Here is a 27,745-nt window from a genome sequence, read left to right on the forward strand (position 1 = left end):
CGTGGCTTAGAGCTCTGCACAGAGCTCACTTGTTGGCACCTTTCAACAGCACACTTACTGGTAGACTGTCTACAGAACCACAACATCTGTGATGAGCTGAGCTGAGCTTTATTTGAGCAGTAAGAAATTACCTAAAAATGTACTGTGCCATTGCTTCTGGTGCATGCATTTGTGTGCGTATGTCTTTCTGCGTGTAATCACCACATGTGTGGGGAGAACATTGTCCTGGGCTCCAATCTCTGCAGCAGGGAGGTGATGGGGCAGTTGCGTGTCCGGGCTGCAGCCTCAGACCTGCCAGGGGGAGGTCTATGAGCACACATGTAGTTTAATTAATAACCATTGTCCCGTCTCCCCGTGAGCCCACACTTTCACAGTCCTGTCTGGGCTCCACACAGCAGAGTCTTCCTGTCCCTCCTCGAGTCCTGCTGCTTCCAGGACCATAGTGTGCGTGAGGCAGATCTAGGAGATCAACCAGAAGCAGGAGAAATAGGTAAGACACAACTTCATGGATATCTATGGGAAACTAATCCAAACGTAGGCCACGGTGACTTATGCTGAAGGGGTTCTTGGGAGAAATGTTACCATGGTGCCAGGTAGTCACTGTGGAATGCGGTTTTGAATCTGCGGGAAGTTAAACTGGGTGAGTAAACATGTTTGTGTCGTGGAGTTTTGAGGGAGTTTGTGAGACGGTGCTGTGATATGACTGATTTAGCACCGCTGCGATTCATGGTACAGAACCACTGGGCTTTATGGAGATTTGGGAGTTGTGGCAAATGGATTTTTTCCATGTTTCTGTGAAAAAGTGGCACTTTTTTTGTCTGAAGATCTCTGAGACTTGATGAGCATCACACTGGTTTTTATTCAAATATCTGCATTATTAAAAAAACATTTTCGAACAATTACATTCATTTAAATAAATTAGGGAATGCAGCAGGTAAACATTGCGAGTTAAATAAACTTAAATTCCTAGTGCCTTGGCTTACTGTATGTAACAAAAATGTACAAAATGAGATTATGAACTATTATAAACAATGTATTATCAGTGAAAATGCCCCCACTGTGAGGGAAAACGACTCCATGGTAAATTTGCCTAGTGGCCTTTGACACTGAACCTAACAGGTGCCTTTGGTAAAACTGGTACTTGGCCAGTATGAAATCCCCACATTACACACCAACCTTGTTCAGAGCATATTTACGAAACACAGAGCCAAGTTCGTCAATTAAATCAACAACATAAATATCAGTAGATCTGTTGACAAGAAAAAGCCATTAAATGTCTTAATCTCAGGAAAGAAGAGGAATGGGAGGATGGAAATTCCATTATGAACAGTGTTGATAGATCAGTGTTGATAGATCAGTGTTAGTAGAACAGTGTTGATAGATCAGTGTTGAGAGATCAGTGTTGAGAGATCAGTGTTGATAGATCAGTGTTAATAGAACAGTGTTGATAGATCAGTGTTGAGAGATCAGTGTTGATAGATCAGTGTTGATAGATCAGTGTTAATAGAACAGTGTTGATAGATCGGTTTTGAGAGAACAGTGTTAATAGAGCAGTGTTAAGAGATTAGTGTTAACAGAAGAGTGTTGATAGAACAGTGTTGATAGATCAGTGTTGAGAGATCAGTGTTGAGAGATCAGTGTTGATAGATCAGTGTTGATAGATCGGTTTTGAGAGAACAGTGTTAATAGAGCAGTGTTAAGAGATTAGTGTTAACAGAAGAGTGTTGATAGAACAGTGTTGATAGATCAGTGTTGAGAGATCAGTGTTGATAGATCAGTGTTGATAGATCAGTGTTAATAGAACAGTGTTGATAGATCGGTTTTGAGAGAACAGTGTTAATAGAGCAGTGTTAAGAGATTAGTGTTAACAGAAGAGTGTTGATAGATCAGTGTTGAGAGAACAGTGTTAACAGAGGAGTGTTGATAGATCAGTGTTGAGAGAACAGTGTTGAGAGATCAGTGTTGATAGATCAGTGTTAATAGAACAGTGTTGATAGATCAGTTTTCAGAGAACAGTGTTAATAGAACAGTGTTGAGAGATTAGTGTTAACAGAAGAGTGTTGATAGATCAGTGTTGAGAGAACAGTGCAGTGGTGGCTCTGGTTAAGGTGCTCAACTAATGGTTTGATAATTGCCACTTCTAATGCCACGTTGGGCCCCTGATCAAGGCCCTCAACCCTCCATTGCTAGAGTTGTATTCAGACACTTTAGATTAAAAAAGAGTCAGTGAAATGCAGTACATGTAAAATGTTGATAGAAGCATACTAGCTGTGTTTAGGGGTACAAACCCTTGCTTGTGTCAATGTAAAATATGAGCTATTGTCACATTTTCCATCATTAATGAAGTTTTATGTTGAATTTTCATGAATAATAAAAAGGCTCAAGGAAAAAGGTTCATATTTAATCATATGTCATATGTCAGTAATAAATATAGTATATTTTAATTTCTACTACTTTCATCAGTAAGAAGGTCTATTATTATTATTATTGGTCCTGATGTTGTTTGTTGTTTGTGCTTGTTGTTGTTATTGCTGCTGTTGTTGGGACACAGTATGGTTTTCACGTGGCTGAACTGTTCTGAATGATGTTATGAATGAAGACATGAATGGTTTGAGAGTTATTCAAACAACAGAAGCATTCTTTCCACCAGCTTCAACGATATTCCAGTTCAGGCAATTTAACACTCCAGCATTCAGTTTTTGGTTGTCATAGCTATCTATCACACATTCTCAGGCAAACATACTGTACACATGGAGGTTGTAAGCCCATATTAGATCTAGTCCTTAGGACATTAGGGAGTATGTAGGGTGCAATTACTGCCTGAATCAATTTTACATATTTAATTTTTAGATGTATTGCTCCATTAAATGTGGTTATAATTAGGACGTTTGTGTAATAATAGTAGAATATCCCTGTAATTACATATTCCACATTTTTTCACTGACCTGTGATCAATGGCTGTAAATCCACCTGGGAATTATCCCATCATTTTTTACAACAATCTTACCTAAAAAAAAATTCAGGATTCCCTCAGGATTAAACCCATTGTTTCTGCCCTGCACTGAGGAATCGATCTATAAACCAGCACTGGGCCACAGGATCAGTCGATCTATAATCCAGCACTGGGCCACAAGGGCACTCCCCAGGCTTCTGGATGATTGAGTGGACCAGTCCTGATGCCAGCGTGGTGGAACCCCTGCAGATGTCCCCTGCGGATGGATTCTTCCTGCCAGAGGGGTTTCATTTTTTTGGTAAGGAAAGAATGAACTATAATTTAAATAAACTAAGATGAAGCTTTCTCTTAAGAATGCTCCAACAATAAGTTTGATAGTTTGTGGTTTGCTGATGAATATATATATCAGCCTAGATATTGAAATGGACTGTGTATGGTAGCGTGGCCTTTCTCATTATGATCCAGCTACTTGTAATAGAGTCACAGGAATGTGACTGGTGTTTGGGTTAATGAGCGACTATAGACACCTTTGTTCCCGTGGCGTTTTTCAGCCAGGACTGAAGGTCGGTGAGGGTCGGTGATTCACGAGAAGGTGTGTTTCAGTTGCGAGAAAGAGCGAAACACCTCAGTAAACTGAAAATGGTGTTAAATGGTCAGTATTTGCGCGAGAGGCAGATCACAGGTAGCCAAGCAGGGTGCTGCTGAGATGTCCATGGGGCAAGAGAGGACTCCAGGTTGGTACATACTATCTTGAGTAAACTTAGAAAGGAATCACGGGTCATTTCTGTTGCAGGTAATAGTTTAAAAGACTTATGTGGGCAGTAATGGAACAGCACTCAGTTTCATGTCTGTTGTATTAACATTCTCTGAGAGGGCTACATGTTGTCAATATTCTTTTGCAACTAAGTGAATTATTGCAACGAATTCTTTGTGAAGGATTGGAATATACGGTTTAACGGCTAAATGACTACAATGACTAAACAAATAATTGAATACATATATATATGTGTGTGTGTGTGTGTGTGTGTGTGTGTGTGTGTGTGAATTTACAGCATTATAAAGTACCAATTCAGAGTCTGAGTGGTTAATTATTTCTAACTTTATTTGAGGGTGTGGTGTACCAGGTCCTGTAGAACTTCCAGGAATTCACTTCCATATCAGCAATTATCTGCTGGAAAAGGGATAGATGTGTGCAAGCTTTTAAACACTGTAAATGAGTTATCATGCTGGTGACACTACTGTTGGTCAGACAGGTAACACTACTACTGTTTGTTGGAGCTTCACTAATTGCTGCTTTCATTTAAGGGCCGTGCTTTGTACGTTGCGTTTAACCCAAGCTTCCTGACTCTGTGTCAGGCATATGCTGACGGCATTGCCTCACGCATGGTGTTCCCTCCTCCTCTTTCAGATATCCTGGCAGAGCAGAGTAGCCCTCTGCTCCATGACCCAGAGGCCCTGTCCTTCTCCTGCTATCCCAGCATGCAATACTCCACAGTGGAGCCACCCATATCCCCACAGTCATACTACTCCAGCCAAAGCTATTATCCCCCCTACGGCGGCGACGAGTGGTGTGGTCCGTCCAGCCTGGGCGAGCTGAGGAAGGATCCCCTGGAGGTGGGATTCGACACAGAGATGGGGAAGGCTGCACCTGTCATTCCTGCTGGCTATAAGAGATCCAGGCACCCTGCTCAATCAGCCAGGATGAGGAAGGAAGAAGTGTGTGTGGTGTGTGGGGACAAAGCCTCGGGGTACCACTACAACGCCCTCACATGTGAGGGTTGTAAAGGTGAAGACCACACGTCACCTCATAAACGTTTGCACATTGTCTCCTACCACGTAACTGTATTTACAGGACTTTGTTCTTCCGGGTTTATGGCCGCAACACAACCTGGCTGGGTTTCTGTCTGGGTTTCCTCTTGGCGTTACCATGCTGACTCTACAAAATGAGAGATACAACTGATTATACACAGACCTTCCAGTTTAAACACCCCCCATGCCCTAATTGATTTCTTGATGACAGCGTACCTGTGCAACATGCCGGCAACCCGATCCGGCAAACTCTGTTGCTATCCATGATACGCAACCCCGCAAACCAATTTTAGCTCTTTAGAAAGCCATTGGGTGGATGACTGCAAGTGTAATTCCACCTGTGCATGGACAATGCCCAAAGGGCAGGCACTGTGCTTTGCACCCAGAGCCCCAGATGCTTGGCCCACCTTCACGCTCCTTCACTCCCAGACTAGGTTCAGTTGCTTCTAGGCTTTCGGGCTGAATTATGAAGCTCGGAACAAGAGCCAAGTGCCACCATGCAATGTTAATGCATGTCACTGCGCTCAGCAGAGCCCTGCTAGAATGTGTAATTACTTGTGCCAGAAGCACTCTGGCGGCTGGAACAGTATCTGCGTGACGGTGTCATACGTGGATCGCAGTTTTATGTGCTGGTGGTGCTTTGGTACGTGCAGCCCTGTTCAATGGCAGCATTTGGCAGGGTCCATGGTAGCACTGTGGTTAATGTATTTACCATGTACTTAGAAGGTTGTGGGTTCAAACCCCACTACCAGCTTGCCGCTCTTGGTCCCTGAGCAAAACCCTTAACCCTCAATTAAGTTATGTTCACTCAGAAACAACTTGTTATATATAAAAGCATTAGTTGAATGCTGTAGTACTTTGAAAACAATGAAAGAGCTGCTTATTTCAACTTCTTGTGCAGATGCTATTTTTGCTATTTTTTATTCAAACAAACACGTAACACACAACTGCTACAAATGCTATAGAAATATCTTTTTATGTTTCTTGCAGGGTTTTTCAGAAGAAGTATAACAAAGAATGCTGTGTATAAGTGTAAGACTGGAGGGAACTGTGAGATGGACATGTATATGCGTAGGAAGTGTCAGGAATGTCGACTCCGGAAGTGTAAGGAGATGGGAATGCTCGCTGAGTGTGAGTGCCACAGGCTTCTCCCATAATTCACCCACTGGCGTTCATCAGCTTGCACTACACATTCACCCTCATGTGTACCATTTTTCTTTTGTGAACTGATGCAGTGTAATGGCAAATCAATCATGACTGATGTTACTGTACATTTGGGAAAACTGTAATACAACTTTTATAGAGAATTTTAAACACAGCATGTGCCAAATGGACTGGCAGAGACACTTAGGCAGAGATCACACAGATAGCGGGCATTGTAGCTTCAGGATATAAAGGTAGAAACGCAACCATGACAGCCCTGGACCATCCAAGTGCGTGAGATTCTCCTCTGGGAAAGGAGGGTTTCCAGACGGACAGAGGAACGACACTTCTGAGTAGGGGACAGAGGACTTTTAATGGGCGGAAATAACAGCAGGAGGATTATGTGTTATGGTTTGTGGTAAGGAGACGAGAGATAACGGCATTCTTCTGGGTTTCCCAGCGAGGACGGCGTAGCGGCGCCGCAGAGTTCTTGGCTAGCGTGTGCATGTGCTCAGCTCCTGTTTCTCATGAATAGTGTATCGACGTTTAGATGAATATTACAACAGCAGGAATCCAGGCCGCTCTGTGCGCGCCTAGATCCGGCCACTCCGCGGGCAGGACGGGAATGCTCCCCTCCATTCTATTCCTTTTTAGTGAAGGGGCATTTCCCTGAAGCTGACCTGTACCACACATGACACAACAGAACCACTTGAAACCTTATACACATGATCTAATAACTCAACACCTACATGGCATGTGCCTTTGTTCAAATAGCGCATGTCTGGAACGTGAGTCCCACTTTACGGTGCTTGTTTTATTAATACGCAGTGCTGTATACGTAATGCTATTTGAAATGTCCCCCCCCCCCCCTTTTGTGGTTTATAATGTACCAATGTGACTTCATAGTGAAGCTCCCAAAGGGAATTAATCATGGGAATATTTATGGTCAGTGTGTGATCTTTGCTTTGGTGGACTGATCTCAGTACAGTGTGTGATCTTTGCTTTGGTGGGCTGATCTCAGTACAGTGTGTGAACTTTGCTTTGGTCACTGATCTCAGTACAGTGTGTGATCTTTGCTTTGGTGGGCTGCTATGGAAGGTTTGTTAACAGAGATCCAGTGCAAGTCCAAAAGACTAAGGAAAAACCCCAAATCCTCATCAGATACGACGGGATTTGACACAGATGTGGGGGACGGTGGAGATGCAAAACAGGTCACTTCTACAACAAAAACAGTAAAAGTGAGTGCACATTTTAAATATTTGAATTAGCTTTGGGAATTTCTATCAAAAAGTATCCTGGTACATATAATATAATCATTATTACATTTGCAAGTCAAAGATGGTTCCTCATTAAGCTGCATCTCATATTTAATTTTTATGATTTATTAAATTACACACATGGCATACATTACAAATACATTTATTTCAGCCTGCGACCATAATTTCTGTGTATTAATACGCACAGTGTGTTTATTTAGTGTTTGGAGAATGCCAGTTTTGTTTGGTTTTTTGTTGGTTTTTGTTACAGTTGTATTCCAGAACAATGGATTAGAAATAAAATCACAAGCTTAGAGTGAAGAATATCAGTTTGTTGGATGAAAGAGATCACTGCCTTATTGCAAACCACAGTGTCCAGCAGCACTGACCCTCCGGTCATCCCTACAGAGGAGCAGTGATTTTCACTACCTATCAACTATCCAGCAGCTTAGACTGACCCAACAAGGCACTTGGCAAATTAACATAATTTTAATAACAAGAAAATAAAATGTTTTGTTGGATAAAACGCTTAGTTCATGGTTGCTTTGTCCATGGTTCCTTCTGGTAAAAGACTACAGCTCAAAGAGATGAATAGGCAAAGGCTTCCTCACTGATGCTCTGACAGTCCTGCTTGTTTGAGCAGGTTTAGTTTGAGCAGGTTTAGTTTGAGCGGGTTTAGTTTGAGCAGGTTTAGTTTGAGCGGGTTTAGTTTGAGTGGGTTTAGTTCGAGCAGGTTTAGTTTGAGCAGGTTTAGTTTGAGTGGGTTTAGTTTGAGCAGGTTTAGTTTGAGTGGGTTTAGTTTGAGCAGGTTTAGTTTGAGCGGGTTTAGTTTGAGCAGGTTTAGTTTGAGTGGGTTTAGTTTGAGTGGGTTTAGTTTGAGTGGGTTTAGTTTGAGCAGGTTTAGTTTGAGTGGGTTTAGTTTGAGCAGGTTTAGTTTGAGTGGGTTTAGTTTGAGCGGGTTTAGTTTGAGTGGGTTTAGTTTGAGTGGGTTTAGTTTGGGCGGGTTTAGTTTGGGCGGGTTTAGTTTGGGCGGGTTTTCTTCAATAAGTAAAATGCATGATTGGTCTGGACTGGACATTCCAGCTTCCTTCCGGACTGAGCCCTCCGTGGTGTTTTCAGGCATGTAGTTGGATCTGTGCCAAAACATCTGTGGTTTTTGTAAACCACAGAATTAGTCACCTGAGAAATCATCAGCAGTCAGCATTCCTACGCACCCGTACACACCCATACACACCCATACAGACCCATACACACCAATACAGTCCCATACACACCCATACAGTCCCATACACACCCATACAGTCCCATACACACCAATACAGTCCCATAGACACCCATTCAGACCCATACACACCAATACAGTCCCATACACACCCATACACACCAATACAGTCCCATACACACCAATACAGTCCCATACACACCCATACAGTCCCATACACACCAATACAGTCCCATACACACCAATACAGTCCCATACACACCCATACAGTCCCATACACACCAATACAGTCCCATACACACCAATACAATACCATACACAACAATACAGTACCATACACACCAATACAGTACCATACACAACAATACAGACCCATACACACCAATACAGTCCCATACACACCAATACAGACCCATACACATCCATACAGACCCATACACACCAATACAGTCCCATACACACCAATACAGTCCCATACACACCAATACAGACCCATACACACCAATACAGTCCCATACACACCCATACAGACCCATACACACCCATACAGACCCATACACACCAATACAGTCCCATACACACCCATACAGACCCATACACACCCATACACACCCATACAGTCCCATACACACCCATACAGACCCATACACACCAATACAGTCCCATACATACCCATACAGTCCCATACACACCAATACAGTCCCATACACACCAATACAGTCCCATACACACCAATACAGTCCCATACACACCCATACACTCCCATACACACCAATACAGTCCCATACACACCCATACAGTCCCATACACACCCATACAGTCCCATACACACCAATACAGTCCCATACACACCAATACAGTACCATACACAACAATACAGTACCATACACACCAATACAGTACCATACACAACAATACAGACCCATACACACCAATACAGTCCCATACACACCAATACAGACCCATACACATCCATACAGACCCATACACACCAATACAGTCCCATACACACCAATACAGTCCCATACACACCAATACAGACCCATACACATCCATACAGACCCATACACACCAATACAGACCCATACACACCAATACAGTCCCATACACACCAATACAGACCCATACACATCCATACAGACCCATACACACCAATACAGTCCCATACACACCAATACAGACCCATACACATCCATACAGACCCATACACACCAATACAGACCCATACACACCAATACAGTCCCATACACACCAATACAGACCCATACACATCCATACAGACCCATACACACCAATACAGTCCCATACACACCAATACAGTACCATACACAACAATACAGTACCATACACACCAATACAGTACCATACACAACAATACAGTACCATACACACCAATACAGTACCATACACACCCATACACTCCCATACACACCCATACACACCAATACAGTACCATACACACCCATACAGTCCCATACACACCAATACAGTCCCATACACACCAATACAGTAGCATACACACCAATACACTCCCATACACACCCATACACACCAATACAGTACCATACACACCAATACAGTACCATACACACCCATACAGTCCCATACACACCAATACAGTCCCATACACACCAATACAGTAGCATACACACCAATACAGTCCCATACACACCAATACAGTCCCATACACACCCATACAGTCCCATACACACCAATACAGTCCCATACACACCAATACAGTACCATACACAACAATACAGTACCATACACACCAATACAGTACCATACACAACAATACAGACCCATACACACCAATACAGTCCCATACACACCAATACAGACCCATACACATCCATACAGACCCATACACACCAATACAGTCCCATACACACCAATACAGTCCCATACACACCAATACAGACCCATACACATCCATACAGACCCATACACACCAATACAGACCCATACACACCAATACAGTCCCATACACACCAATACAGACCCATACACATCCATACAGACCCATACACACCAATACAGTCCCATACACACCAATACAGTACCATACACAACAATACAGTACCATACACACCAATACAGTACCATACACAACAATACAGTACCATACACACCAATACAGTACCATACACACCCATACACTCCCATACACACCCATACACACCAATACAGTACCATACACACCAATACAGTACCATACACACCCATACAGTCCCATACACACCAATACAGTCCCATACACACCAATACAGTAGCATACACACCAATACAGTACCATACACACCCATACACTTCCATACAGACCCATACACACCAATAAAGTACCATACACACCAATACAGTCCCATACACACCCATACACTCCCATACAGACATACATGTTCTGTGCAACGCTGTTTCACTGATGAGGTAAAAGTTCATTTCATCTTCCACACTTTCCTGTTTTGAACAGGCTGATCCAAATTTATTATCTGTCCATAAGATTTTGTCTTGGAGTTCAACAGTTTTGGTTAGGTGATTCATGACAACCTGGTTTGTACTTTTTTAGATATATTGGAATATGGTTAGAGGTAGGGAATTCTGTCTGATTAACACAGTTCAGCCACAACTTGTCACATAACTCTTGCCTCCCACAAGTCACCGGGTTTGGCCCACCACGTGACTTGGGAGGATATGTTCGTGGCCATGCCTGCGCCTTATCTTGTTTGAGTATTGAAACCCTTGTTGGTGAATGCAGTATCGTTGGTGTAGCGGTTAGCTTCATTATTGTTGCCATGTTCAGGTTATGCGTGAGTGCCGTTATGTTGCATGTAATAAACGTTCATCCGCGTCAACTGAGACTGTGCATCCCGCTTCACATGTAACACTCTGTTCATTTGATATTTACATTTAAAGCATTTAGCTGACACTTTTATCCAGAGTAACTTATAATTCTGACTGAGTACAACTTGAGTAATTGAGAGTTAAGCGTCTTGAACAGGGACCCAACAGCAATAACTTAGCAGTGGTGGGACTTGAACTGGCAACCTTCTGATTACTAGTCCAATACCTTCACCACTGAACTAATTAACCCTGAGTAAGCAGGAACCTTCACTCGTCATGCTGCTAATTTTAAAAGTAATAGTGATTTATTTTAGTGAGAAATGAGAAAAGGTCAAATCAAATGCAGTCATGTGCTAAAATGGTGTATGTACACAAACATATCTGACTGCACACACAGACACGTAGCTGTCCCTGTTGCTGGATTTGTAACAGTGGTCATTTTTATTGAAGTGTCATGCAGATTTTTCAAGGTCAGTTTTAGCGACGGTCCTCTAGCAGCTCTTCTCTCCTGCTGCTGGTGTTGTGATATAAAATCGTTGTATTAGAGTCTTACTGGGTCAAAGGTTATTCAGTAATAAACAGAATTCACACTTAAGGTTGTTAAGTACAATAAAAAAAAACATAATGGCTCTCAAAATTATTTGGGATGTAAATAATCTTTTCCTTTTCTCATTGTAGGAAAAAGTGGAACTCAGTCAAGAGCAGCAGAACTTGTTAACTTATATTCTTGACGCATACAACAAACACCGTATCCCTCAAGACATGGCCAAAAAACTGGTACGCATTTAAATATTGTGCTTTTGGAAATTGGGTGACATTTTGAGAGGACATCTGTGTTCATGTTAGACAAGGCTTTGATAAACCATGTAAACTGTACTAGGCTCTGAGCCTGATAACTCAGAACACTAACAGACCACACATAACCTCTGCTACCGTGTACAGTTATGCAAGCGCAGCTATCAGCCTTTGTCTTGTAAACTGTCCATGGAGGACATTTGCATTGGCAGGCTGACCTCTGTTCATGCTTTCCCTTCGTCTCCAGCTGCAGGAGCAATTCAGCACTGAGGAGAACTTCCTGCTCCTTATAGAGATGGCAACCACTCATGTCCAGGTTCTGGTGGAATTTACCAAAAAAATCCCAGGTAATCAATGTAATTGCTGCATTATAGCAACACACACACACACACACATACACACACACACACACAGACATCCAGCCTCCAGCAGTTTTAACAGTTATTTTAGATAAAGCATGGAAGGGTGAATAAAACACTGATCGGGGGGGGGGGGGGGGCGTTGATGAGATGTGGAGAGGGCTCATCTTTTCGTCTTCTGGGCGATGTGTGAGCAGGGTTCCTGTCGCTGGACCACGAGGATCAGATTGCCCTGTTGAAGGGCTCAGCCGTGGAGGCCATGTTCCTGCGCTCGGCCCAGGTCTTCACCAAGAAGATGCCACACGGACACTCAGAAGTGCTGGAGGAGCGGATACGCAAGAGCGGTACCTCCTCTCTCTGTGATAACATCAGCCATGCTCCTCCTAGCAGATCTACACACCCCTATCAAGAGCGGTACCTCCTCTCTCTGTGATAACATCAGCCATGCTCCTCCTAGCAGATCTACACACCCCTATCAAGAGCGGTACCTCCTCTCTCTGTGATAACATCAGCCATGCTCCTCCTACTATATATGACTCTACTATATAGTCAACTATGCTGACATTATTTTGCTTTATTTGAAAATGTGCATGTTCACGGCTTTAATTCAATTAACCATCAATTAACTCTCAATTAAACATTAATTACTAATTTAATTAGTCTGCTAATAAGCAATAAATAAGTGTAAGATATTTGGAAACCAATTTCTGTGTGAGCTTGATAACACTGATTTAGGAATGACCTTTGACCCTGTTTGGGGCTGGTCTCCGGGGAAGATTGACATCAGTATTGTCTCACTCTGGCCTGTAGTGGGGACTTTCAGATATCTGATGGTGTTGATTTTCTAATGGTGCCCATTAAATGTCCAAAATCAAAGCTGCAGCTTACAGCTGAATTTAGACGAACATTTAGACGAACTCTTTAGTTGAACTGAATGCCACACACTGTGTGAAACACAGAAAAGAGAAACACATATTGGTAAAATACCATTTCACACCATTTCAAATAAAACTGTTTTTCAGATTTGCATGGTACATGACATATACATGTTGTTTAAGTCAAAGTACTGGGCTGTGGGTGATATGATGATTTCACAAACATGCACTGATTTGATTTGATTGAGTATTTTAAGACACACCCAAATCAAATTCTCCAAACGCACCGTTTAAGGGCACATTATAGTCCACAGCAACACCAGCCTGTTGCGTTGGGTGTCTGAGAGCACAACCTGGTTTGATATTCACCTGAGAGTGCAGCAAAACGGTTTTCCTGTCTTGACTTGGAAATGTTTAAAAAAAACAACAACAACAACACTTCAGCTTCCTCGGCCTTCTGACGGGTGATGGAGGTGTGATGGAGGGGTGATGGAGGAGTGTCATCTCTTTGCAGTGCGACCCCGTGCAGCCTGTCTAAGCGCATCACGCTCTTTCCCCGAGTGAGAGCTCCAAAATATTCACGCCAAAGGCCAGGCGGAGGGAGACAGAGAGCCTGTATGAAGAGGCCATTGTTCTCTATCCAAACATCGAGGATCTTTTGTCCCTATATCAGCCTCTCGGCACTAGTGACATTTCCCTGGTCTGACGGCTCTGTGGTGCCTCTGGCTGGGATCGGGGGGGGGGGGGGTCATTTCTTCCACTTACCCTCTTTTTTGGGATGCAGTGACAAGGATTATCCCTCCATCTCAAAGCATTTAAATGAAGAGCTTAGAGGTCCGCATTCATTCATGACTGCATCTCTCTGAAGTAAGCAGTGCTCTGCTCCTCTACAGTGCCAGACACAAAGCGCCCAGCGAACAGATCGAGTTTCCAGCAGGGCGTCTCTTTCACGCAAGACGCTTGTTTACCTTTTCTTTCCTGTACGTATTTGATTGTTTGCATCTCTGTGTCACAATTCTTCCCGCTATTTAAAGACTACTCCTGAATGTAATTAGAGTGAGTTGGGTTTCACCAGATTGTATGTATTGACCTTTCATTAAGGATTTCTGCCAACTAGCTGATTTGAACAAAAGAGATCACCTTATGGTCCTCGAAACTGAACAGCTTTCCATCAGAAAAGAGCCCTTAGCTCTCATTCCAAACAAAGAATAATAATTATGGCAATGATGGCAAAACAAAGAGCTTCCAGAAAAGAGGAGGAGCCCTTTAGACAGATGCTTCCTGAAAATGCTCCAGAACACACACCTGCAGCGCCCAGTCCCTTCGGGCCCAGTTACAGAGGGCAGCATGGCTAGTGTCATGGACCCTCTGTCCATGTGCAGGTTATTGTCTCCGGTTGTCCCCAAACAAACCTATTTTTTATTTTCAAAGGCAAACATCCAGGTTGTGGTAGATAACTCCTTTAAGTATGTACCATATTTACACATATGTACCATATGTACACTTCACACACACGGTATGCATAGTGCCCAAGAATATGAATTAGGACATGTTCTTTGAAAATGAAATGAAATGATTGTTGATTTGTTTTAAAACAAATCGTGTAAACGCTGCTTCCAGGTAGAAGCTCAATATGAGGTCAATTAATTTCAGATTTAAATAACGGTTTTAGTGCGGCAACGTTTGTCTGTTTTTCCTGGGCGATTGACAAGACTGCCTCCCAGTGGCCACATTTTTCATTACACCGCCTCCCAGTAGAGACATTCTTCAGCACTCCTCATTTCTCAGAAGAATTGAGGCCCCACACTCGTCCTTGCTGCTCACAAGGTTCACGCACAGACTGATTAATTTTTAAGACATTTGAGCTAAGTGACAGATTTATTAATTCTTTCTTTTTGCACAAATCCTTTTTTGTATGTCACAGTAAAGCAGGAGAACTTGCTGATCCAACGTTGAAAGGGAAGCCCCAAAGAATTCCTCAGGACCAGGACAGAAATCCTTAGACTGATGCTGCCTTGTGATTGGCTGACTGGAATAACTTCAGGAGTTTTGCATTTGTTTTCTTGGAGGTGGAAACATATTGTGATTATCTTTCCTCTCCTGGGCCAGAGCCTCATTCAGAATTGGAAAGACAAGACACATGACTCTAGAGTGAGAGTGGGCCACTATACGGCTCTAGAGTAAGAGTGGGCCACTATACAGCTCAAGAATAAGAGTAGGCTACTACATGGGTCTAGAAAAAGAGGAGGCTACGAGTCTAGAATATGAGAAGGCTACTGTATGGCTCTAGAATAACAGTAGGTTACTACAGTATGTTTACATTTCTTTACCAAAAATAAAGTAAGCTAAAGAAATGACGGATCACCTGATATCATCAATTACATTTGAAGCCCATGTTTACAATACAAGTACAATACAGGTACTCTCAACAGTTCATAACAACATTAAGAGTTTCTTTTTTTCAGATGGAAATGACTGCTCTGACCTATTTATCAGTCATGAACTTTATCATAAAACAAACATAAGAATTGCCTTTTACTTTTGTGTTTAACACACAGGAAGCATCAGTATGGAGGGCGGGTCAATTATCGTGTTCATAAGATACAACATGTGTCACTGGATGAACCATGTCTGAATGCACCTCCACTAAATGCACACAGTGAACCGCTTGCTTGCCGTAACCTGCCCCCTGGAGTCGCTCGATCCAGAAGGCTTTTCTGCACGCTTTGTGTTAAGCTGCCTGTGCCTCCGTCTTTCCCCCACAGGGATCTCGGAAGAGTTCATCACCCCCATGTTCAACTTCTACAAAAGCATCGGGGAACTGCAGATGAGGCAGGAGGAACATGCTCTCCTCACAGCCATCACCATCCTCTCCCCAGGTGAGCCCAACAAACAAACAAACAAACAAACAAACAAAGACCACACACTGCAGCCTAGCGTAAGATAAAACCCAAAGCGAAATGGACTGAAGACGCTCTACCTCTGAAGACATGTGTACCTCCTTTGCCTGAAGTTAAACTTTGGTCATCTATTTAAGTAATAGTTAATGATAAATAAAGGACGTTTATGGATGTGTCAAGCTAAAGATTAGTTTCCTTTTCCTTATTACCACATGTTTAACCTATTTTATCCTTATTGAATTTGAAAGTTTTTTTTTCCAGGATAATGCTATTTAATAGGTGTCTTAGAAACTCTAAGAACACCAATTTTAACAAACCTACATTGCCATTGTGTAGAGTAGTAATCACAGTTTATTTCACACTAAATTCACTGTCATATTTGTTTCCTGTTTTCGTGAATCTACTGAATCTGTATGTGGTTGATATTTATGTATGCCTGTGATGAATCACTACTCCTATTGACGCGTTAGCTAACCTACGGGTGTTAAAGAAGCGGCCTAGTCTTCATGGGCAGCTATGTGAGTGGCTGATTCTCGAGACGACTCTTAGGTCAGTTTCGATACGGTGGTGACCGGGTGTCTTTCCTGTGGCAGACCGGCCGTACGTGAAGGACCAGCGGGCGGTGGAAAGGCTCCAGGAGCCAGTGCTGGACGTACTAAGGAGGTTCTGCAAGACACAGCACCCCCACAAGCCCCAGCAGTTCGCTCGGCTCCTGGGCCGGCTCACTGAGCTCCGCACCCTGAACCACCACCACGCTGAGATGCTGGAATCGTGGCGCACCAGTGACCACAAGTTCAACCCTCTGCTGTGTGAGATCTGGGACGTACAGTGACACTGCTGCAACAGGGCAGAGGAGGAGTTGGGGAGCCCAAAGACTTTTGCTGTGCTTTTTCTACTTCTTACAGATGAGGTGAGATGGTGTACGCTAGCGTGTGGGTCTGGAATGGACATTCAGAGTATGATGTCATATCCTGTTCAGAAAAGACTGTAACAAAGGGTTGTATGGTCATGAACTTCACTCAACAAATGCAGGAGTGATTGTAAGATGTAATAATGAAATAAATGATCATTTGTATGTTTTTATAACTTTATTTTGTTATAAAAATTTAGGTCAATCCTTGAATGAACAAATGAGATTTTAATCTTTATCATGTCTCTAATGTTTGAGTTTAAGTAAATGTATTTAATAATAAAAACTTCTATTAAGTTTTTAAACATTGAATGCACATAATTTTGCACTGAAGGATAAAGTAAAAATAATGAATTATTATTATTATTATTATTATTATTATTATTATTAGTTATTTAAGCACAGTACAGTAATCCTTCCTCATTGTCCTTACTAAGAAAACATAAACAATTGGTTAGCAAAATCGCTGGCTTAGTTTTACCTGTTAATTAGGACAATAGTTTCTAAGAACCTTCTTTGTAGTTAAACAGGTAAACTTATGCCAAAGGCCTGTAGTAACACAGACATGTGAACGGTTTCACTGTTTAAATAAGAGATATTACACCAGCACTTACCTTAAAAGAAAAGTTATTTTGTGAGAGAAAGGCATTATTTGTTATTAAAAAAAAGTCTTTCAGAGTACATTTTGAAAACTGAACAGAAATATACTTGCTATATAAGGTGAACCTTGCAAGGTGACTGGAAAAGAATAGGCTACATGACATATTAGCTGGCATTGCCGAGTTCTCAGAAACACACTAGGAGCATTCATCAGGCTTCGTACAGTCCAGGTTCCTGTTTGAACGTTTCTTACACATTCAAGCGTATCGATTCTAGATTTGTCCTAACGAATGGCATGCTGCCTGCAGCTCACACACACGCGACCTGCTGCAGTAAATTGTGCATAAATGACAACTGCAGTCTGTGCTGACAATGCAAGAGACTACGATCTCTCTCTCTCTCACACAAATAGCAAAAGTCTCAACTGAATTAAACACGCACTCATCTCGTCTGAGAACTTATTTTTCTGCTGCTTGTGTCAACCAGTTGTATTTAGCTTCAAACTTTATTTTTTAATCTCTGAAACAATTCCCGGGGTCCGGACCTCATAGCACTGGATACGGGCAAAGGGCCACCTTGCCTCGCTCTGTATTTCATTACGTGCCGGTGGCCTTTTTTCTGTGCCGTGAACAAAAGTCCAAAATGATATCAAAACTCAGGTTGTGGCGTGCAGGGTGGGTAAAGCTGATGGATATGAAATATAAAGCATTCAGATACACAAGGCATATATTGACATATGCAAATACTTTTTTTTCCTTGTCCTTTTCATGCATTAACAAATCACAAACAAAGTTTGAATCCACCTGGTGCAGGAGCAAGGCACAGGGCTCACGAGGGTGTGCACGGCAAGCAGGATACTGAGGGTAACCCCCACCCAGAAGAAAATAAATATTTTAAAGGGCCACCACCCTGCCTCGTGCAGTGGGGCCCCAGAAATTCTGCTGTTTCACTGTTTGAATCCTGCTAAAATTAACTGTTACCATCATCTTTGAAATACTAAATTAAACTACATTAACTGAGAAAATTACATTAATACTACATTGATAGTACATTAATACTACAATACTACAATAATACTACAATAATATTACATTAATGCTACATTAATACTGTATTAATACTACAATAATACTACATTAATACTACAATAAACCGATGATGCAGCACCAAAGTGAAACAAGACAAGCAAAGTTTCTATAGCACTTTTCATACAGCGGCAATTCAAAGGCAAGGGGACCATTACAGTAGTCAGTCCTACAGGTTTTTGGTTTTAGTAAACTGCAGAGTGTTTTGGCCTGTCCAGTTAGTGGTGTGCTCAAGGCACTTTCAAAATGAGTTGAAGGGACATTAGTTGTTTGAGGAGAGAGCCAAGTAAATCTGGGTCATCTCAAAAGCTGTGGTGAAATAGCTCAAAAATGGAACATTTGCAAGATTTAGCTAATAGGAAGAAAGTATAAATTAAATAAGAGTGGTACAAGAATTGAACCCTGATGGACACCACACGTCACTGGCATTCTTTCAGAATCATTCTTTTCTTTTTTCTTTTTTTTTGACAAAGTAAATTCTGCCTCGCAGGTCGGAAATAAACCAGAGAGTCAGACCCACCTCTCCGGCCTGTCCGTAAGAATGATTTACTCTGTGGCATCAAAGGCAGCTCTGAAATCACCCCTCTAGGGTGTCCCTTCATGCCATAAATTATGATGATTTGCCTTCTAGAGCAAGAAAATTCGACGTGTTAATCAGTGCCCTTCTAGTGGTGAAACCGCAGGGTCCTGTAGGGACCCATACAGTGCAGTAGAGGGGCCCTGTGTAGTGTACTAACCTTTTTACCTATGCTGTCCCTTCAAACAGTATTCCACATCTGGAGCAGTAGTGATACCAGCCTGTATTTAAACAAATGCCATTAACGACCTTAATTAGAGCAGTCTCGCTCGCTATGAACAGGCCAAGATCCTGACTGAAGTTTGCCTTGACAGATATTTAAGACCAGAAAGCCAGTAAGCTGGACCATTTTCCTGATGACTTCCCCAATGAACAGTAGATTTGAAATGGATTTGTAACTATTTCATGAAATCAGCAAATTTTACAGCTATTGCTGCTGCTGTCACTACAGTCATCTGTCCTTCCCATCATGCCTGTCACTGCCTCTGTGCCACTAACTCAAACTCTCATGATCCTCTGGGTAACTTATTCAGTTCTGACCAACCTGTTGGGGATTTCACCTGTTGTCTGTTATCAATCACCCTCAGTGTATTTTTATCCCAGTGTTCTGTTTTTTTTGTTGTTTTGCTGAGTGTATTCTCTGATCCAGTCTGTTTCTCCTGTATTTCTCCTGCTCTTCTATTTTACAGATTGCTCTGGGGTTGTTTTTTTACTCACCCTCATCTGTATGTATCTGTTTTGCCCTGCTGGTTTTCTACAATTGCCTGTTTTACCGTTTGTGAGTTTATGGAAATCTGACTTGGTTTTTCTGTCTTTTTTTAAAATAAAATCACTGTTTCCTGTGAACCATCTTTTGGTGAAATTAAAGGTTTCCTGGTATAAAACAAGTATTTGTTCATTTCATAGGTCTAATTACACTGATAATGTCTGATAACAATTAGGGGTTTTCTTTATATCTTAGAGTTACTTTCTTCCTGCTTCCTCAATTTTAAGGAAATATTTATTTTCACTAAGCAATGGGTCTGTGAAGCCCGCCCCCCTGAGTGGGCTGGACCTCGACAGAGGGTGTTGCGGAGGGCTGGGGAAGTTTCCTCCTCCGTTTAAAGGTTCGGTCTGTGGTCCTTCATCTTCAGAGAAACGGTGTCTGTAGCGTTCCAGAGCAGCGCCATGGCAGTGGGCCAGAAGGAAACTGAGTTCAGGTATCAAATCTGTGCACCCGGTCAGGGGAGAAATCAGTACCTCTTTTTTAATTGTTGAACACTGTTTTGAGAGAATAAATACCATAATTGTGGTTTATTTAAGTAAATAACAGTATATATATATATATATATATATATGGCATTACAATAAAACACTCACTTTGTCTTTTTTAGGGCACCAGTCATACAACCATATATTTCACCTGCTCTGTCATTTTTGCTCCTTGAACAATTCCATCCAAATAGTTGCTTGTTTTTAGTCAACAGTATTTGTATCTGGATTATTATTTAGTTTGTAATATTATTGTTGTTGTTGTTATTTATTGTTGTTGTTGTTGTTATTATTATTGTTATTTTTTTTACAGACCATCATGGGATGCTTGCAGAGATGTTCCAATTATTCAAGATGAGCAAAAACCCAAAATGAGTTTCCAGTTCTTGAAGTGGTTCTCGTGCAGTGTTGTTGGTACATTGGTCTTTCTTCTTGCAGTGTTCAGTAAGGTCAGAAAAAAACTGACATGTTATATAATTTGATAAACAGATCGTTCACAAGTGAAAATGCTTTGTGGCACTAATTTATGGACGTGTTTGTGCAGTCATCATTTCTGCTTTTGGTAACCCTCGAGAGCAATGTGACTACGAGCGTCCCTGCGGCACATAAACCCAGTGCCGTGCTAGGAATGGGCTGTGTGTTGGTCGCCCCAAACCTGCTACTTTTGCTCAAGAGTCTGTGGAAGTTCTTTTTCAAAAGATCTGAAAAACCATCCAGGAAAAGCATTCTGTGGGTAAGTTTGTTTTTGTTTTTTTTAACAATGACAGATTCCTTTTTGTTTGTTTTTGATGCTAATTTTATTTAATCATACCAGCACTAGATGTAAACTTTGTTTTGGAGTTTGCCCCTGCTTTCCTTCGCTGAATGGAAGGCAGGTGTGGTTAACAGACCTGCTCCGCTGCCTTCTAGGTCCTGAGTGTTGAATCCCTTGTGGCTGTTGGAGAGGTGATCCTCACAGTGTTGGCCATGCCTCAGCTTGACATCATCACTAACACAACGATCTTGAACAGTGTGTGCATCCTGTCAGCGGTGTTCCAGGTAGCCACTGAGTGCCTTGCAAAAGAGAAAAAAAGAGTCTTAATGTCACCAGCCAGCTCCGTCCTCTTCATTCTTCTTGGCTACACACTTTTCCTGATTGGTTATTTGGGGACTGAGGAGTCCACCGCCCATGTGAAGACCTCTGTTGGTCTGGCCATCATAGGAACCATCTGTGTCTTTGAACTGGTGGGAAAACTACAGCACACTTTTCAAAATCTCCTTACTGGAAGAGATCTGCAAAGACATGGCCAGGTCGCAGAACATGGTGTGTATTTTGTCTGCTGTGGTGAAAATCCTCATCACGGCAGCTGTGGTTGGAGCCAGTGTCGCTCCCTCAGACTGGTCCTCCGTGACGGCAGCCCCTGCGAGCGTGAGCACCACCGTCTTCGGCTTGGTGGGCATCCAGATCGCCTCATCTGCCCTGTGCCGTTGGTTTGTGGTGGTAGCCTTCAAGATGCACGCCCTGCGACGCTGCTTTCTCGTGCCCATGTACCTGGCTTCCCTCACCGTCCTGTCCATTCTCTTGGGTCTGCTCGCTGCCGAGGTCACCCAGCGGTCCGATTCGAGCAGTACGTTTTGCCAAAGTGGGCTGCCGGGGGCGAACTCTACCATGGCTTGGTTTGGTCGGCTGATGAAGGATGTCACAGCGAGCCTGTGCGCTCGGCAGGTGGTGTCAGAAACGCGTGTCGGGGGGCTGGTGGTTCTGGGATTGAGTGCTCTGAGCTGGTGGCTGGGACTGGTGCTTAGCACAGTGTATATCTGGTTCCTGAAGATCCGGCGCATAGAGAGGACTCAGGACCTGTTCCTGAAGCACATGTACGAGGGCGCGTTCCTGGAGCAGTCCATGCTGCTGGACACCCGCTTTGAGATCAGGAGCAGGAATAAGGAGGAAGGGTAAGTGCTTTGAGTGCCCGTTCACAGGAAATGATGTAAGACAACGTATAAGACATATAAAATGTATAAAATGCATTCGAACATTTGATTTGAAATGTGACTATAGTGTTGGCATCTTTTTTTCTTCAGACTGAAAGAAACTGTCACAGTATATCTGTGTGCAACAATGTGGCACGAAACATATGACGAAATGATGAAAATAATCATTTCAATGTTCCGGTAATTTTATTCTGTTATACGTGTAATATGGTATGACATGTACATGACAATATTATATTCACTAACCTCTTTTTCCTTTTGGTCTTTTTAACCAGGCTTGACAAATATCGGCCAAAAATAAATAAACACAATGATGTCATGTTTGAATTCCATATTTACTTTGATGACGCCTTCAAGGAAACGCATCATATACAGCATGTAAATGAGTATGCCGAGACCCTAGTGGAAGTGATCAAAGAAGTATACGTGTAAGCATTATTGTATGGAGCCAATCACACGTTTCTTGGGAAACAACAGAAATCATGGGTAAAGATTAACCAGAACATTTATTGGTCATGCATTAGCAATTTTAGTGAGGAGGACCCGTGTATCTTCAACAACAAGCCCCACCTCCCTCAGCAGAAGATCATTAGCGCCCCCTACGGAGGGCGGCTGGAATACACACTTCCTAGAGGCAACGTGATGATGGTTCACTTGAAGGACAAACAGCTGATTCGCCACAAAAAGAGATGGTCCCAAGTATGCCAAAACAAACCAACCTGGAAATGAACCCCAGTAAAACACGACCAAATGGAATGTTAACAATTTACGTAAATGTTTACTGTTTTTGACAGATCATGTATTTGTACTATCTCCTTGGCTGGAGACTCAACAGGAAGTACTTTAAGATGTTTGAGGAGGGAGGGAATGTGGACACACTGAAGGAGAACCTGAAGGTGGCTAAAGGGAAAAACCCATAACACCGTGTACACAGTCTAGATTTCACCTGTGGAACTGTAGTGATGTTGAGCAAACATCCATAGAAATCACTTTTCCAATCTCCCCTCCAAACACACACACACACACTCAGAAAACTGTCAGACAACACACAATCATTTCTCATGCTGTTTTCAGCAGGATTCTCATAGATTCACTAAGTGCAAGCGCTCAGCTGCGCAGCTGTAACAAACTCTGTGTAAAAGTGTGAAGGGTCCGTCTGTGACCCCCTGCAGAGAGAGAAGGAGAAGACGTATATCCTGGCCCTGGATGGAGACACAGACTTCCAACCCTCTGCCGTGATGTTGCTAATTGACAGATTGAAGCTCTATCCAGAGGTAGGAGCTGTGTGTGGACGCATTCACCCCACTGGCACAGGTACACGCATGTATATTTATATCTCTGTTTTATACAGCCTCGTGTAAAGCCCTTATCAGTTGAATACTTTCAAATAACAATGGAAAGCATGTTACAGTCGAGATTGCAAAGCAAGTGGGACAGCGGTGTGAGAAGTATGGGAAAAGCACTAATTACTTCCTTGACCTTGATCTTGCCTGTTCCACCTGTGTGAATGAAGGTCCCATGGTGTGGTATCAGAAGTTTGAGTACGCGGTGGGTCACTGGCTCCAGAAGACGGCGGAGCATGTGTTTGGCTGTGTGCTCTGCAGTCCTGGCTGTTTCAGCCTCTTCAGAGCCTCTGCCCTCATGGATGACAACGTGATGAAGAGATACACCACTAAAGCAACCGAGGCCAGTCACTACATACAGTACGATCAGGGTAATGAGTTGTTCATTTCATAGGTCTAATTACACTGATAATGTCTGATAACAATTAGGGGTTTTCTTTCAGAACTCATAAACACACAGAATTGAGTTATGCTAATTACACTTATGCTAATTATGATAGTTGATAGATAAATTAAACTAATCGATCTGATGCTTTAAGAAACCAATTGATTTCAAATAATACATTTTAAAATATAACACTAACACAGAGCAATCCCTTCTGTTGGCATAAGGCCCTTTTGTGATGCAGTGAAACCTGAATGCTTTATAAGGGCCCCACCTCCTCACCTTTATAAGGGCCCCAACCACACATACCTTTATAAGGGTTCCCCCCCGCCACACACACATTTATAAGGGCCCCACCTCCTCACCTTTATAAGTTTCCCCCATGTCCTTCTAGGAGAAGACCGGTGGCTGTGTACCCTACTACTGCAGCAGGGCTGGAGGGTGGAGTACAACGCGGCCTCGGATGCCTACACCAACGCGCCGCAGGACTTCACAGAGTTCTACAACCAGCGGAGACGCTGGGGGCCGTCCACCATGGCAAACACCGTCAACCTGCTGAGCTCCGGAGGTCTGACCTCTGAGAGGAACAGCTCCATCTCCAAGCTGTACATTCTTTACCAGGTCATCAGCATGGGAGCATCCATCTTGGGTCCAGCTACCATCTGCCTGATGATCGCAGGTAAAGAACTCTATAAAAAGACATTAGAGCAAGAAAAGTACTTACCAATGAGGAGGATGTGGTTAAAGTGTATCCTGGCTTTATACAGACTTTATACTGACTTTACACAGACAACCCAGTTATAAGTTTTGTTTTATTGTTATATTCAAATATTTTTTATTATTTGTCTGTAATGTGGTTGAATCTCTCTTGCAGGAAGTTTTACGTTTGTTCTGAATATGGAACAAAATACTGCTCTTATTCTGGCCACAGCGCCCCCTGCTGTTTACCTGGCACTGTGCTTCAAGCTCAAAGCCGACACACAGATCCAGATAGCAGCGCTCATGAGCATCCTGTATGCGTTTCTCATGACAGGGACCATTCTCTCCATCATAGGTGATGGGTTTGTACTTGTTTTGTTTTAAATATATCATTTTAATAATTTTTAAATTATAAATTGAAGCAGTTACAAATAAAAACAAGGGGCCTCTTTCACCAACCATTCTTAAGAAGACATTTCATCTTAAAACCCACTTATGCAGTTTTCACAAAGATCCTGACATTCATCAATGTTTTCACATTTAGGATTTGTTCGTAGGTAACGATACTCTTATGTACATTTGTTCTATGGGTTTTATTTGGTTATACACTTGTATGTTATACGCTTTAAATTACATTTTCAATCATTTAAAATATTTTTAATAATTATTCGCATTATTTTATAAAGTATGATATTTTAAAATAAACACTACAGTAACATTTCAGTTCACATCAGTTAAGTTACTTGAGAATCATGCATTCCAACAATTAGGGAAATAATAAAATGCTTACATCTGTCTGTCTGCATTGTGCAACGATTACAGTCAGAAAATCGAGACCTAAAGTTACAATTAAGCAAACATAAAGTCGCAATTAAGCAAGTCTTTTTTTCCATAGATTTCTGCGCATACACTCAGTCCTGTAGTCTCATGCCCTTCTACGGGGACTGGCAGGATGTTTATTCATGCAAATTAGGAAGATCTGGCACATGCTGTATGAGGATAAGAGTTGGGGTTATAAGATTAAGATTATAAGGTTATATTCCCGTCGTTATAAAAACAAAGGTGCGAACAATTCCGCGGTTTAAGAAACCGTTGTAAATCTGACGTAGACCTTTTCTCTGAACCTTTCTCAAGAGCAAATTCAAGAAAACCCTTAGGAAGATATTGGTGAATGAGGCTCATGAATCTGCTAGAAGTTAATTAAACAGAAATAAATTTTGGGTACTATCTTAATAGCCGAACAGTCACGGAACTGACCCAGAAGTCGTCATTAATGCTTAGGTGACATAGTCAAGCAGCAGACGTTCATGACGCCCAGCGGCCTTTTCATCATCGGCATGACGCTCCTGTACATCACAACGGCGGCGTTTCACCCTCAGGAGTTCTCCCTGATCATCTACGGGGTCCTCTACTTCCTCTGCATCCCCAGTGGCTATCTGCTACTGACCATCTACTCCATCGTCAACATGAACAATGTCACGTGGGGAACGCGCGAGACTGGGGGCAAAGCTAAGACTGTGGCGGTGCGCACCCTCAGGAGGCAGGTCCTCGAGGCCACGTGTTACCAGTGTCCATGCTGGAACCACGAGCACAGCAGAAGGGAGGACACAATTGAGAAGGAACCTCTGCTGGGACCCACCACGTCGCCGCATAAAGATCCACAGGTTCACGTGGCTTCTGAGGAGAATGGAAGGTAAAAAAAATTCATAACATTCAAGCGAGTGGCGTATTGTATTATGTACGATTCTGGTTCCTCCTTTTCTGGATAAGTAATTTTAAATGAAAGGATTTAACAATGATCTTAGAGTGCAAATGGTTGATCTGGCTACTAGCTAAAATGCTGGTGATGTAGATTACTTCTGCACAAGTTGCATTTGTCCCTACTGTACAAATATCTTATTGCTATCATAGATTGACCTAAATGATCTAAATATTTGCCTCAGATATGAGCTTGATCACAGTTACTTAAAGATTTTTCTATTTCGTCTTCTGGTTTGCTTCAGTTCCCATGAGAGCCTTGCACCACAAATATCTAAAGGTGAGTGCTGTGAATGTCTCCTTTGTTATTTACATGAATGTATTCAGTATTTTTATGCACTAATAATGCTCTTCAAATAGATCAGGGTTCATGACATTTTTCTAAAGCTGTTTCAAATTTATGTCAAGATTGGATTGAAGCTCTACAGATCAAATTTTATGACTTCCCACTAGAAAGGGACACACTGTCAGAGGTAAAATTTTCCTAAAATGTCTCCACAAATTTCTAGCATTGTTGAAAACATTTTGTCTTATTCTACAATATTTCTCATGGTTTTTGGTTTTTTTTCACTTTTTTAAGGATGAATTTGAGTTTTGGAAACAGCTTCAGAAAAGATATTTAGAACCTCTTCAAGAGAACAAAGAACAGCAAGAAAAAATTGCAAAAGACCTTAAAGACTTGAGAAACAAGGTCAGACGATCCTGGTCCCATATCCAACATGTCGATTATTCTGCTTTTTTCACATTGCTATGGAAACTGACAGAGTTCTTTTTTTTCCCCATCACAGGTGGCATTTGTCTTCTTCATCTGCAATGCCCTCTGGTTAGTTGCCACCTTGTTCCTCCAGACCATCGGTAGTGCCGTCACGCTGTCTATTCCAAAAATATACCCAAACGGGTCTGTTGCAGTGGGGCAACGATTTTTCATCGATCCAATATCCTTGATGTTCCTCTTGAGCTTCTCAGTGCTGCTCTTTATACAGTTTTTTGCAATGCTCTACCATAGGTAATAA

At 42.3% G+C, this 27,745-nt stretch overlaps 2 protein-coding genes across 5 annotated transcripts; both read left to right on the forward strand.

Annotated features, from left to right (window-relative positions):
* Window positions 1-299: 299 nt before the first annotated feature.
* Window positions 300-17,368, forward strand: nr1h4 (nuclear receptor subfamily 1, group H, member 4). Of its 4 annotated transcripts, none has more exons than XM_081716572.1 (10): window positions 300-490; window positions 3,024-3,251; window positions 4,362-4,739; window positions 5,753-5,893; window positions 7,004-7,143; window positions 11,903-12,001; window positions 12,267-12,366; window positions 12,576-12,722; window positions 16,019-16,132; window positions 16,747-17,368. In XM_081716572.1, the coding sequence occupies exons 2-10, from the start codon at window positions 3,155-3,157 to the stop codon at window positions 16,983-16,985; spliced, it is 1,455 nt and encodes a 484-aa protein (XP_081572698.1). In that variant the 5' UTR covers window positions 300-490; window positions 3,024-3,154; the 3' UTR covers window positions 16,986-17,368. The 4 variants fall into 4 exon arrangements, with proteins under 4 accessions (XP_081572698.1, XP_081572699.1, XP_081572697.1 ...); XM_081716573.1 differs by having other exon boundaries at window positions 3,067-3,251; XM_081716571.1 differs by having other exon boundaries at window positions 300-3,251.
* Window positions 17,369-20,492: 3,124 nt separating this feature from the next.
* Window positions 20,493-27,743, forward strand: chs2 (chitin synthase 2). The gene is given in 18 exon segments (XM_081715314.1): window positions 20,493-20,524; window positions 20,785-21,025; window positions 21,121-21,317; window positions 21,494-21,784; window positions 21,786-22,508; window positions 22,638-22,727; window positions 22,823-22,975; window positions 23,072-23,246; window positions 23,342-23,443; window positions 23,720-23,861; window positions 24,061-24,261; window positions 24,670-24,954; window positions 25,150-25,329; window positions 26,256-26,667; window positions 26,978-27,012; window positions 27,141-27,205; window positions 27,313-27,423; window positions 27,521-27,743. Coding segments are annotated over 18 exon segments (3,657 nt in total). The 3' UTR covers window position 27,743.
* Window positions 27,744-27,745: the final 2 nt, after the last annotated feature.

The sequence above is a fragment of the Electrophorus electricus genome, chromosome 6 (genome assembly GCF_041902795.1).
Source record: "Electrophorus electricus isolate QZ-2024a chromosome 6, ASM4190279v1, whole genome shotgun sequence".
Taxonomy (NCBI): Eukaryota; Metazoa; Chordata; class Actinopteri; order Gymnotiformes; family Gymnotidae; genus Electrophorus; species Electrophorus electricus.